The sequence below is a fragment of the Triturus cristatus genome, chromosome 11, assembly GCF_964204655.1.
Source record: "Triturus cristatus chromosome 11, aTriCri1.1, whole genome shotgun sequence".
Classification (NCBI taxonomy): domain Eukaryota; kingdom Metazoa; phylum Chordata; class Amphibia; order Caudata; family Salamandridae; genus Triturus; species Triturus cristatus.
In genome coordinates this window covers 173327658-173341298 of record NC_140594.1, presented here as the reverse complement: position 1 = coordinate 173341298, position 13641 = coordinate 173327658, and the positions used below count along the sequence as shown (strand labels likewise).

The 13641-nt window shown below is 42.1% G+C and overlaps 1 protein-coding gene across 1 annotated transcript in view; it reads right to left on the bottom strand.

Moving 5' to 3' along the window:
* Nucleotides 1–13441, bottom strand: part of FAM216A (family with sequence similarity 216 member A) — a 216517-nt gene extending 203076 nt beyond the window's left edge. The window contains exon 1 of the mRNA XM_085633930.1: nt 13226–13441. Within this exon, the coding sequence (XP_085490056.1) occupies nt 13226–13332 (107 nt within the window). The 5' untranslated portion in view covers nt 13333–13441. The remainder of the gene's footprint in view (nt 1–13225) is intronic.
* Between the last annotated feature and the right edge of the window lie 200 nt (nt 13442–13641).

Genomic DNA, 13641 nt, shown 5'->3' with positions numbered 1-13641 from the left:
TCAATAGAACAAAATCGCATCAAGGCGCCTTCATCGGGGAAGCGCAGTTGTACAGGAAACATGGGTATATATGTATATTTTCTGAAATCTGCATTGTTCAGCGTCCAAGGGCACGCCCCGTGACTTGCAGATAACATGCATTTGAATCTCAGTGCTCTGGGCATTTCTTGTGATTTACCAGAGGACAGCAATTGCGAGGGCTTCTGTTGTTCATCATCCTGGTGATGTTCTGAGATAAAGATTAGCCTGCCTACTCTTTGTGCTTTAGTGCACAGGCCCTACGTGATGTGGTTGTCGCGGCAATTTTTGTAAACATTACGGTTGTCACCTTTGTAAACGAAATGCTGGATACTTGTTCAGGTTTAAGGACCTGCAAAGGCCCAGTCGTTATATCTCAAAAGAACAAATTAAGTAATCTGTGTGCATTTGTATAATGACCTTTCTGTTTTTGTTTACTTGTTAGTCAGGGATCATAAGGCACCTCACATGCCCTTTTTAAAGTGTTATCTGCTTATGTTTTCTGCTTAAGAATTCAGCAAGTGGCATCTGAAGGCTGTTGGTAAAAATAAAGATGATAAGGAGAAAACATATCTGTGCATAGAAACCCCGGAGTGACTCCAGTTGTCCTTACTTGTCCCAAGCAGTAGAGTGTCACAATGGCCTAGTGTTGGTCAATCTCAGTGGGTGTTCTCTTCTATGTAGCGTCCGGTGATAATTTTCTGCTAACTAGTTGTCAATCAGCCTTCTTGCTAGAGGTGGGCGAGCCAATGAAAGCTCGAGTCTATAGTCTGGTTCAGCTCGAGGTCCTGTTAGATACTTCTAGTCCATAATGAGCCAAGCTGTAATGTGGCTTCTGCCAACCACCTTCCCTCTTCCTAAAATGTGGCTTTATGGCCAGAGCTGCTGACCTTAGAACTGGGAGACCAGGGTCGTGTCTTGGTGTCGACGCAACATCCTGTGAATCTAGGCAAATCAGGTAAAATCCCAGTGCCTTTCAAAAATTAATGTGGCCTTGGGTAATGTAACTGGTGCACACATAAAACCTTAATTACCTTCAGGTCAAGTTTGCGCTCTATAAACCTATTCAAAAATGCATAAAGAGTTAAAAACCAAGCATCCACATAAGGAAAGACAAATATGTACTCATTTACAGGCCGATTTGTACAAAGTGAAACCATAAAACACAGGTAAATTACAACATTCCTGCTTGAATTGTGTGATCTTAGGCAAAAAAATTATTTTACCAAAGCACCTCCTTTTTCTTCATTATCGGGTAAGAAAGCACTTTCAAGTAGGTGAGTTCAGAATACCAGTTGTACAAAAACCTATTGTGTTAGATTTCATAAACTAAAATAATAATCTGGGCCATGGTCAGGGTTTACATGACAACTGTTGTGACTCTTAGTTTACTAACGTTTTATGCATAAATAATTTCAGTGCGGTGCTCTAATTTGACTTGCTAATGACAATCTCTCTCAAGATACTATGAGGTGGAGCTGTATTTGTGGAAATGCACCTTTTTTCACTTTTTTGTGAACAAGTATGGAATGGTATTTTCCACTGATAATTGTAGCTACGCTCTCACATGCATGGTCGACATCTTGGTGCAGATAGCCTTGGCTGTAGTGCACAGAGACCTTACACTGCCGCACCCAAAGGAACAAAATTAGAGGGAACATTGCTCACGGGTCATCAGACTTTTCTCTGTTTTATTAGAATTCTGTTCATTCCAGATGTATTTGCGTTCGGTCCAAGCAGGCCCTTGAATTGAATTGAATTGAAAGGGCACTTATATAGCGAATGGCTACCCGGGTGCCTCCCAGCGCTTGGCATGCCTAATCAGATGGAGATAAAGAGACTTAGGGGAATAGAATAGTTTTTAACCTCTTCCACGCCGATGACGGAACGGTTCCGTCATGCACGTCGGTTGGGCTGTGCTTATGACGGAACCGTTCCGTCATGGCCCCGCCCGCGCTCAGAACTTTCAGCACCGCGCGGGAATCCGCGCAGCGCTGAAGAGGTTAATTGTCTGCGAAAGACCAAGTGGTTGGATTCCCTCCGGGGCTGGAGTGGCAGTGCGTTCCACAAATTGGCAGCGTTGAGAGAAAAGAGACGACCACCGCTTCTGGCCTTCTTAACTCTAGGGACCGCCACAAGGTGGAGATTGTCCGACCAGAGTCCCCTGTTAACTTTGTATGGGTAAATCATGGACGAAAATAATGGGGGTCCTTTCCCCTGAAGGGACTTATGAACGATGCAGAGGGCTTTAAAATGTACTCTTTCCTTTACAGGCAACCAGTGAAGGGAGCGAATGGCAGGTTTGGCTGTGGTGCGGTTGGGTACACCCAGTAGCAGTCTAGCTGCGCAGTTTTGGACCGTTTGTAGTTTGGTCGTGACTGCCGTTGGGGCTCACAAATAAAGTGCATTGCCATAGTCAATCCTTGAAAGTATCAATGATTGAATTAGGACTTTCTTGGCTTGTGGAGAAAGAAGGGGAAGCACTTTCCTAGCCATTCTGAGTAGACCGAAACAGATGGCAACTGTCTTTCTTGCCTGCACCTTGAATGTCAGGTTCTGATCAAGCCCTTGAGTACAAAAGACTGAAAACAGGTCATCAAAAAAGTTATAATGAATTCTAGTCTAGTGGAATTGTGAGACCTTGCCCACGGGGTTCGCTTGTTCTCCATTTCTGGCCCTTTCGTTGCGTCAGCTGTAGTTTGCACCACAGCATTGTCTGGCATCTTGATTGCTTTAGTTTTCCTATGCCTTTTTGCTATAATTGGATATCGGGGTATAAGCAGCTACTTCTTTGACTTTTCAACTTGTGCTTGAGCTCGTTACCCCTACCCGCTGCTCTGTGTATTTTCAGCAGGCCAGTTTATCGTCCCTGTGGGTCCTCTCATGGCAGTTTGCGTGCTCATCTTTTTACCTCTGTATTGCACTTTAGCTTGGGTCATCTGAGGCTCCAACGTAAAAATATCCCCCACTCAGAACTATGGGGCATATTATCAAGGGCCTTATTTAAAAAACAAAAAAGCGTAGATAATGTTTTCGCCCTATTACCAAGAGGGTGATAACATGCATTAGTGCATGTTAGCACCCTTTTACCCGACGCCTCCCTTTGAATCTCTGATGAGATGCAAAGTGAGCGTCACTGGGCAGAACAACCTTGTAAATATCGCTGATGTGCACATCGCGATATTTACAAGGAGGCCCAGGCATTTTTGCAGACGTTAGTTTTTGGCGAAAACTGCGGTTTTCGCCAAAAACTAACGCCTGCAAAAATGCTGTCTTACCTATACTTTATATTGGAGGTTGATTATGCTGATACGACCACTGGGTCGTATCAGCAACATTATCGCCGTTTTCCATGGAACATCGCTGGAAAACCAGCGATGTTCCATGGAAAACAATGCTATCGCTGGAATAATTATCGCCATTGCGCTATGCGTTGTTAATACAGTGCTAGCATGGCGATAATTATCAGCGATAGCCGGCGATAACAATTGTCACACTAAGAACGGCCAGCGATAATTATCGCCGGCCGTTGATAATATGCCCCTATATCCCTAAGGATACTAAGGGGCATATTATCAAGGACGGCGTTAAAAATTATCGCTGGTTTAGCGGCAGAAAACTGCCGCTAAAGCGGTGATAATGGGCTTGATATTATGCCCTGGAGAATTCCAATAGAAGTCCATGTTCTGTTGTGAACATGGGCTTCTATCGGAATTCTCCAGGGCATATTATCAAGCCCTTTAACTGCTGTTTTCTGCCGCTAAACCGGCGATAATTTTAAGGCCGTCCTTGATAATATGCCCCCTAAGAGAGCAAGTGAGGAAAGCAAGTGACCTCAAACGTCTCTACTATGGTTTATTCCTTTGCTTTTTTCTTCTATCACATTTCTTGCTTTTTTTCTTCTTCTGCTGCTTCTCTTTCTCTTCCATTGCATAGTCCTTTAAAGCGTCCATTTACTCCTACCAATCTTTACTCTACTACTTTCCTTCTTTTCATCATTCTCTCACACTTTCTCTTCATTTCGCCTCTCACTTCTTCTTTGGTTTCATTACTTGTACACTCTCTTTCTTGGGCACTCCGTTTGCCATCTTTCGATTTAATAGGCCAAACCTCATCAACCCTGACATTACATTCTCTTTCAATGTATTTATGAACTTCTGTTCAGTAAGTCAAGATGGGCATTAATAGTTATTGAAAGATTTAATGTGACAGAATGATAATGGCCAAGAGGTAACCCACTGTCCCTGCTAAAACGGGTGGTTTACTCGCCCTTGTTTGTGACTCTCCATGAGAGACGTGGTATTTCGGGTGGGATTTTCTCTGCAGGCGTCCTTGCATGTGGCCGGATGGATGTTTGGTGGAAGAGTGTATGTTAACATGTGTCTTTGGTCTTGCTCTGGGCTTAGACATTATGGTTTTTCAATATATCATAGATAGGGAGCTTTGCCCTGTTCTGACTAATATTTGGTCATGTGTGGCAGACCATTACTTACCTTCAACCTTTTTACATGATTCATGTCAGACCTAAGAATGGTACCCAGCACGCCCTTCATGCTCAGCCATTGGTATATTGTATTCTTCTGACCTTTTTGGGATATATTTCCACTGACTCCCGCCACATTGGTAATTGGCATATTTCTAGGGTGAAGTATTCCTCTTATCAATGCTGCACTGGGTGGGAGGATCGATCCTATCTCTTAAGTGAACTGTTGGTTCTTTCTTCTTTCAAATGATTATTCGTTCGTTTTGAATCTGTCTTTTTTCTTTGAACGTTCTTATTTTTGATTCTGTTGTTACCTCTTTTTTCCTTCTATTTTTCCCCCCAAAAATTGTAGGTGCATTATAAACAAGCCTGAACTCAATCCTATGTTGTCACGCTACAGTGAGTTTCTTAAAATGCCTTTATGTTACAGCACAACATTACGCTTTGGAGTTACATGTATATACTTATAATTTGTACATTATTTTGGTCTTTTTAGATTGGAGTTATTCATTTTTGCTCAGTATTATTATGTATTTTATTATTATTAACAGTTACTAAAATATAATAATAATAATAATAAAAACAATAATAAAACAAAATAAATGATAATGATAGCATTTTAGATGTTTACCGCAGCTAGATTGTCGCTATTCCTGTAATTTCAAGATTTATCAGAGAGGTGAGTTGTATGGCTTCGTCTGAAAGGCTAGCCAGGTCATCTTTTTTAGAAATGTCTTTATATTATATTCCAAACACAAGCATATAAGTAGGTAGCCCAGATTCATAGAGGGGCAATGTAAGTAACCTTATATAGTGCACAATCTTAGTTCTCAATCAACTGAGCCGCTCATGCACCAGGATAAAAAGATGCAACGTTCTGGCTCCAGAAATGAGTCTAGCTACAATATGAGGCACTGTCTTCAGACAGCTGGGGTTGGCTTACCACACATCGCTCGATATCAACATGGCACCACTTTTCAAGATCCGGGCCTCTTCAATTTAATCAGTTGGAAGAATAACACACTTCAATATTTTGTGTAAATAGCTGCCAGGATCGCTCAGTGGGCTGAACGCTCACTGCTGACAAATGCTGTGTTTTGGAGGCAATGAGTTCAAATTCTGGTAAGCAGACTCAACCATCCAGAGTTCTGAGGTCGATAATTTGAGTACCATAACCTGGATGATAGTAATATGTTATTAAGAGAGCTTATAAATGGCAGAAGTGTTGTGTCTAACACTACATAAAAAACGTAAGAAAATAGTTTTTCTCCATTCACTTCAATGGGATCAGCCTCTTAACCATTTAGCCTCACTCTTATTTGAGAACCAGTGGGTTTACAGGGAGTATAATATATGTTACACTTTGCCCCTCATGATAAGTGACCACTTAATTCTGATGGGGCCATTCACAGCGATTACTAGCCTTAGTAGAATTTGGAAATCCCCGGAAACACCATGAATCTCTGTAGATTCAAACTGACATTTTACCTGCTAAAAGCTGCTGAAATCTCTTTGTGAAAATCTGGCACAAATAGAAGAATTACCGGGGGATTGTGACCTAAAATTACTGACAAACCTGCTAACTCCTAATTTCTTAGTGGAGCATCAGGGTTCAACCCATAATGGACAGGATTTTCCATCCTTGGAGTAGCCACAAAAAGTTAAGTCAGATGTCAGACGTTGTGGAACCTTGAGCCCAAAACGAGGCGCACTTTCATGGGAGATGATGTGGCTAAGTGGCTACACATGCATGACCATGCAAGATGGTGAGCCAGGTTCTAATCCAGACCTCGACCTAACATCCTGTTAATTCTGGCTAATCACCATGGACTGGAAAATAAAAAATGTGGTTTGTAGTCGGTGTCTATTGCGAATCACTCTTATGTCCATGAGCAAGGTTTGCACTATGTAAAGCTGCCAGAAATAAAATATGAATTCTGCCTGCCACCCACACTCAAATCTCATCCTTGAAAAATGAAGGACAAAGCATTAACATTTGAAGAACGAATACCTATCTAGTAGATGAAATGCTACTCTGTGTGGGAGGATAGATTTGGGAGCAATCCTTGCTTGACCAAATTGTGTGATCCTTGGCACATACCTTATTCTACTGAGCCTCCTTTTTGTTCATGATCACAAATGAGAGCACCTTCAAATACCTGAGTTTAGGATAACCTCTCTTATGTTTGATTTACTAGCCTATATTGTTGCTCCTCCTGTAATAAAAATCCAGGGCCCCATATAGCATACACATGACACCTGACTTGCCTCTTCAATCGTTAATAGCATTGACATCAGGGCGGGGGCAGGAATGTTTCTTAGTTGATGTTCTAAAACTCTCACTTTTTATAAATATTTCAATGCAAAAATATAATCTAAAGGTACAAAGGTGAAATACTTCAGCGTGTTAAAGAAAGACACTTTTGTGATGTTTGTTTCATAATTTGCATGCCAAATATCTTTATGGCTCGGCTAGTTGAAGGGCTCTTAGAGCCGACCATTGGCTTGGCTCTCCCTGGGAATTTGCTAGCTCCCTTACTGCTACAGAGAGTACTGGTGCTCCAGTTAACTCAACGGATGGAGAAATGCAGGGCCATATTCCAGACCGGTGGTAACGAGGACCTATGTCCAATATAACAGGCTTTGACACCAACTTCAACAAACTCAGAAGTGCTACCTCCCTGTCTGTCTCTTTCCTCTTCCGTAAAAAAGCTTTTTCAATATGTGCAGATAACCGATTTAAATGACAAGGCATAAGCCACTCACAACTCTAGAATTAATTTACAACCTTGAGAATAATCTAAATTGGCCACTAAACGTGGTCTTATTCCATTCCTGCCACAGGTATTTAACGTCGATATGAAATAACTCAGACACTAACAATCTACATTTTTTTACAGTTCTCCAATGGGCTCACCTGCCTTTTTGCATCACTTGATGTTTGGCCGCCACATTGCTACGTCACCAGTACACGAGGGCATACCAACCAATAGGGAAGGTCTCTCCATGCTACGCACTTCGCCGAGCACGCACAGACGTGGTTTCCAGCTGTTACCTTCCACATGGATCCTGTTGCTAACCTGTGCTAGCTGTTCCCATAAGAATTTAATGAAGCGCTTGCCAGCAGGCCTGTGGGTAAACTGCTAATCACCGGGGCTCAACACTGCCTGGGACTTAATCAGGCATACACTTTTGCCACGGATTGTATCCAAACACCAATGTCTACCTCTTTTGTATTGTATGCGATTTCCGATTGTATGAAAAAAAAAAAAGTGTGTGATAACAGTGTACTGTAAAGCGCTCTGATACCCCCGGGGTCATATTCGCGCTATATAAAACTTTATAAATAAAATAAATAAATACACTTGTGCTAAATCCGTGATATGTCCCCAAAGCACGGGCGAGGATTTATCGAGCGACGAGCCTTCCTTTCATGTCCTACAAGTAGACGTGTTGGCGCACTGCAAACCACGCACATAAGTGAATAAATAAGTATGTAAATACATTCATCCGAATTATTATTTCTGGATTGCTTTGCGGCAGTTCCCAAATTTTGAAAGGTTTCTTCAAACACATCACATCTAGCCAATACTTCCATCAATTATGAGACATGAAGACTCCAACATGGTAACAAAGAGCTTTACTGGCCCAGACGTTAAAACTATAACGTTTTTATAGCTTTCTTGAGCAGAAGTTAAGGTAAAACATAGTAATCAGCTAAAAGCTCCGAGACATTTTTTCACACACTTTTCAGTGGTAAGAGAAGCCTTATAGATAAAGATTAAGAACATCTCTCGCTATTTCTTTGAATGTTTTCCCTTTATGATTTTAATACATCTCTCTTTAAACTTAAAAAACAGAAGATCTCTCGCTCTCTATAAGACTGAAGCACAACTCCAAGGGACCTCTCAACTCTCTGTCCCATGCCACCACTTCTCTTTTCTCACATCCCTCATCCTGATTTACTGAGATTACTGGCCCTCGAATCTGAGCACATTCCAACTTAACCTACTTACCTACTCTTAAGCCCAGGGCTTAAGAGCAGGTAAGTAGGCATTCGTTGAAATAGCGAGAGATGTTCTTAATTATCTATATGGCTTCTCTTACCACTGAAAAGTGTGTGAAAAAAGGCTCAGAGTTTTTAGCTGATTACTATGTTTCACCTTAACTTCTGCTCAAGAAAGCTATAAAAACGGTATAGTTTTAACGCCTGGGCCACTAAAGCTCTTTGTTACCATGTTGGAGTTTTCATGTCTCATGATTGATTGACTGATGGAAGTATTGACTGCGTGTCTTTGAAGAAACCTTTCCACATTTGGGAACTGCCGCAAAGCAACCCAGAGATAATGATAATTCGGATGAATGTATTTACATGCTTATTTATTGACTTATGTGTATGGTTTGCAGTGTGCCAGGTCCTGTTGGTGCTGAAAAGGCAGGTGCTGAGCTGCTACCGGGGACTCCATTTTGTCCCTAACCCTCAGGGTGGGGAAAAAACCCCTAACTCTGCAGCAGCAGCAGCCTGCATTTCCTTCGATGTAACTTCAAAGATACTCGTCATTGTTCTTTCACAGTCTCATCATTTCAGCACTGAAGCATTTTCAAGGTTGTATGCTACGAAAACACAGTTGTTGCTTATTTATCTTATGCAACTAACAAGCATTGGCAATGCCAATAGTCCTGACTTGTTGTAGGTGTAACGTTACTTGTTGTTTTATATATATGGATGCATGTGCCCAACAGTGCTTGAAATGGAAACATAGAAGTGCAGGTACTCTGTAGCAGAATACCTGCTTGTTTCTGAGAAGTGCTGGTACTCTCCAATTAAAAGTATAACATTTCTCTTGAGAAGTGCCGGTACTCTCCATCTCATAATAAAAAAGTGCCGGTACTCCGTACCGGACAGTACCAGCCCATTTAAAGCACTGGTGCCTAACAAAAATGGGTCCTTGTGTAACGCAACTGCTGCTCATGTAAAGTGCTCTCATACCTGATACCTACGGGTCGAGTTTGAGCTATATAAAACTCCATATGGGGAAAAATGCCAGAAGCAGCACGCTACGCTAAGCACAAATATTTAGCTTAAGTGCTTTTAAGTCACGTCCTTAATTACATTGGCCACGCACCTTTGAAAGCCCCCCCCACAGTTTTTCCCTGCCACTTAAAGCTCTGCTTAACCCACCTCTGCACGCCTCTTACTAGCCAGGTCTACTATGAAACACAGCACCGCTGCCGCTTTTCTTACAGCATCTATGTAATCCCTCTCTCCCATCTTATGGCGCTCAAGTGACCCTTCTTCAATGTCATATCCTGTAGTCCTATAAAAATAAAACCACAAGCACATCTCTTATTACTCCTGTATTACTATGACTGTGCAAACACCTTTTCCACCACGTCTGTATTGCGCACTCACGTCTCTTAGGACTTTACCAACGCTATACAAAAAGCACCTTACGAGGCATGTATTCTTTGAGTTATCTTGCTTGTATAATGTGCACTTCTGTGTTGCTAACAAAGCATTGGTTGTACACAGCACAATACAGTGCACCTAGGGGTTTAAGTGGGATGAAAAAACCTGGGAGGGGTCTCTCAAAGGGGCGTGGTTGATGTAATTAACGGCGTGGCTTAGCATAGTGTGCCGCCTGACTAGTATTTTGCATCTTATGTCGCTGTATCTAGATATATAATACAACACATAAAATGACACCATCAACAGCCAGAACTATTGGCTTTATCAGTGGTTGTTAGTTGCATAAGATGAATAGACAACAACTATGGCTTTGTTGTATATAATATTGAAAATGCTTCAGTTCTGAAATGATGACTACACCTTTCTCTTCATGGGTGCTGTAATGTCTTAAAAATGCTGGTTCTTCCTAAGTTTCTTTATATGTTTAGAACAATTCCCCTTGAGTTTTCTGCTTCTTGTTTTATTAAGTTAGAGCGGATTTGCTCCACATTTCTTTGGGGCTATCGAAGAACTAGAAGGGCATATAAAAGAATGATCTTACCAAGAGACCGGGGAGGATGGGGTATCCCACATTTTTTGGTGTATTATTGGGCATCCATGCTACAGGATAGGGGCCCCCTCTTAGTTGGGGTTAAGGCGGAGATCCCGGTTTTTAGCAGACCATCTATTTATGTTTTGGGGCTGGGGGACGAAGTTAATAGCTGTTTGGTTAGGATACTGGAGCCCAGTTACTATAAAAAGACTAAGTTTAAGACACTCAAGGCTGCATACCAAGTCTGGAAGCAAATTAGGCGAAAGTTGAATATTTTAAATCTTAAGGTCTATACCCCTTTCACCACTTCTGGATTGCTTCCTACAATTTTTCAGGATCAAGTCACATTTAGATGGGGCTTGAAAGAACTTTGTTGTTTGGGGATCTGTTTGATGGGGGTCCATTTTTGTCCTTCTCAAATCTGCAGGAGAAGTTCGGCCTATCAAAATGCATGACTTTTTAAATATCTTCAAGTTTGTAGCTTTCTGGGTCAGCTTGGGTCAGGAGCAGAGCTACAGATGGCTAAGATTCCCCTGTTTGAAAAAGTGAGCAAAAAAACTCAATTGGGCAGGTATATTTACAGATATTGGAAACATTCCCGGATGATATTGGCATATGGAATGCTAAATGGGAGAATAAGAAGGGGATCGTTGGCATAAACCAGATTTTAATGACTGGCAGACTAAGGAGCCAGCATTTGATGTCCCTTTTTGATTTGTATTTTAACCCAGGGAAAATTGCTAAATGGGGGGCATCGAAGGGGGATATATGTAATAGGTGTGGACTACAAGCTGCGGATTCGGTCCATATGTTCTTCTCCTGTCCTAGTCTGGGTACATTTTTGCAAGAGACTGAGAATTTTTTGGGAATGATACTAGGGACATCGATAAGAATCACCTGGGAATCGGTAATCTTGGGCGTGGAATTTGATAGGGAGGGTAATTCTAGGTCAAGCTCTATGACTGATTTATTGTTTATTGCTATGGCGATGGTTCGCTCATCTATCACCAACGAATGGATTAGTCCCGATCCACCTACTTTTTTCAATTGACGGTCAAGATTTTTAGCTACATATAATTTAGAATTGTCAATTTATAAGACTAAAGGGAGAAGAAAAAGGGCCCTGGGCTGTAAAATTTGGGCTCCTGTTACGGACTGGATACAGCAAATTTAGGGTAGGCTGGATGATAAGATGTTAAGGAGGCTTGGTTGCCCGTATTTGCTTTGTTTTATTTTTTTTATTTTTTTACTATTGCTAGATTTTTCTTTTGGGATCGCAGGGTTAAGCTTGCAATTTATTGGTGGGGTTTGTGAACCAATGTAAGGTACTATTGTAATATTCAGTACTCTGCAGCGAATAACCAACCCATCAAATCGGGCAGTGATCTCTTTATTCTTTTCTCCCCTTTCTATTGCTTTTTGTCTATTATTGTTTTGAATGTACCATAACTGTGTTTCTTTGGTTTGTGCCAAGTAAAAAAATATATATATATTAAAAAAAAAAAAAAAAAAAGTTCTGAAATGATGAGACTGAAAGAACTATAACGAGTCTTTTTGAAGTTACATCACGAGCAGTGGCGGGTGGTCCTGATGCAGAGTTACAATTTTTTTTTTCACCCTGATGATGAGGGCAAAAATGGAGAGCCCGATAGAGACCCGTCTCGGCACCTGCTTTTTAGGTCTCGCCTGAACCAGCGCATGCGCTGGTCTGGTGAGACTTTTTGTGAGGGCTCAAAAAAGTGCTACCACTGTAGCCTAGAGCTACAGTGCATGTGCGCGAGCGCGTGCCTCACTTTCGCGGCCGCACGGCCGCTTTGATGTTTGATCGCTTTCACTTTCGCGGCCTCACGGCCGCTTTGATGTTCTCCGTGAGCCATTTTCTTTTTCCAGTCTATTACTTCTATGTAGTAATAGCACCCACGCCCCCATTACTACAGAGCAGTAATAAACAGAAACAAGCAGTGGCATAGCCAATAGGTCTCGCTTTTGGGACCTTATAAGTATTTAGTTATGCAACTGTTGCATGGCTAAACACTTATAAGGTCCCAAAAGCGAGACTTATTGGCTATGCCAATGCTTGTTAGAATTGCCGGTGCAAAGCACCGGCAAGACTTGGCCCACTTAAAGCCCCGAGTGCACCACATTTTCTATGCTTCTTACGTGGCTGCTTGGAGCCCCGTGCCGCGTGTGACACTCAACTAGTCCTGGGTTTTTATCCCACATAGCATTCTGGGAGGTTTACATCTATACATATAACATGAGCGCAGCATGTTACATAAAAGCCAGGGTTGATTGAAGATGTCACACCTGGCATGGGACGCTTGCAGGATCCGGTGGCTCCGTGTACTGGTGCATCCACGCCAGGAATTTGTATTTGAGCTTATGGTCTCAGGCTCAAATCCTGGCGGGGCCAGTCAACCTTTTATGCTTCCGAGGTCGACACAATGGGTAACAATGAGTTTTGTAATAATAAACAGCTGTTATCTAGCGCAAAAAATGCACCCAAGCACTTTACAAATGCACATGTTGTTATCAAGCATAATTCAATTATACCAATATTGGCTCTGTTTAAATGCCAGGTGTATGGTCAAAATATAAAGCAACCAACCCACAAGGTACTGAAGCACTAAACACAGTGATATATGACGAACTTCACGCTGACAATGCGTTGACTTTCTAACTGAAGGCAAAAGAGAGGCGGTGCTCACGTCAAACCCCTCACCTTGATGTCGTTGCTAAGCTCTTGTCTGATGTGAATTGCCCGGCATGAGCTGAGCTGCCTTGGAAGCCTCTCGGTTCCCGAACAATGAAAGAAACCTGTTTTTTCATTTCCTTCTATTTTTCAAGCACGGGTTCTTCCTTCCCTCCCAACCCGGCGCAGGGAAACGCTGCACTCGGCATCTCCCTGAGCAGCGAAGGGCTCCTGCGGCTGTACCGGGAGCAGCCTGGAGGCGTGTGCGCATGCGCAGAGAGGCTCCGCCGAAGGCACTGAAAACAAAATTGCCTGATTTCGGGATAGTATTTGCTCTTCTTTTTTGTTCTAAGCAATGCTTACTTAAAAGTGAAATGACTGAAATACATTAATTTCTAACATTTTGATGACCCATTTACAACAACATAAAGTGGTGTTTACTGGAA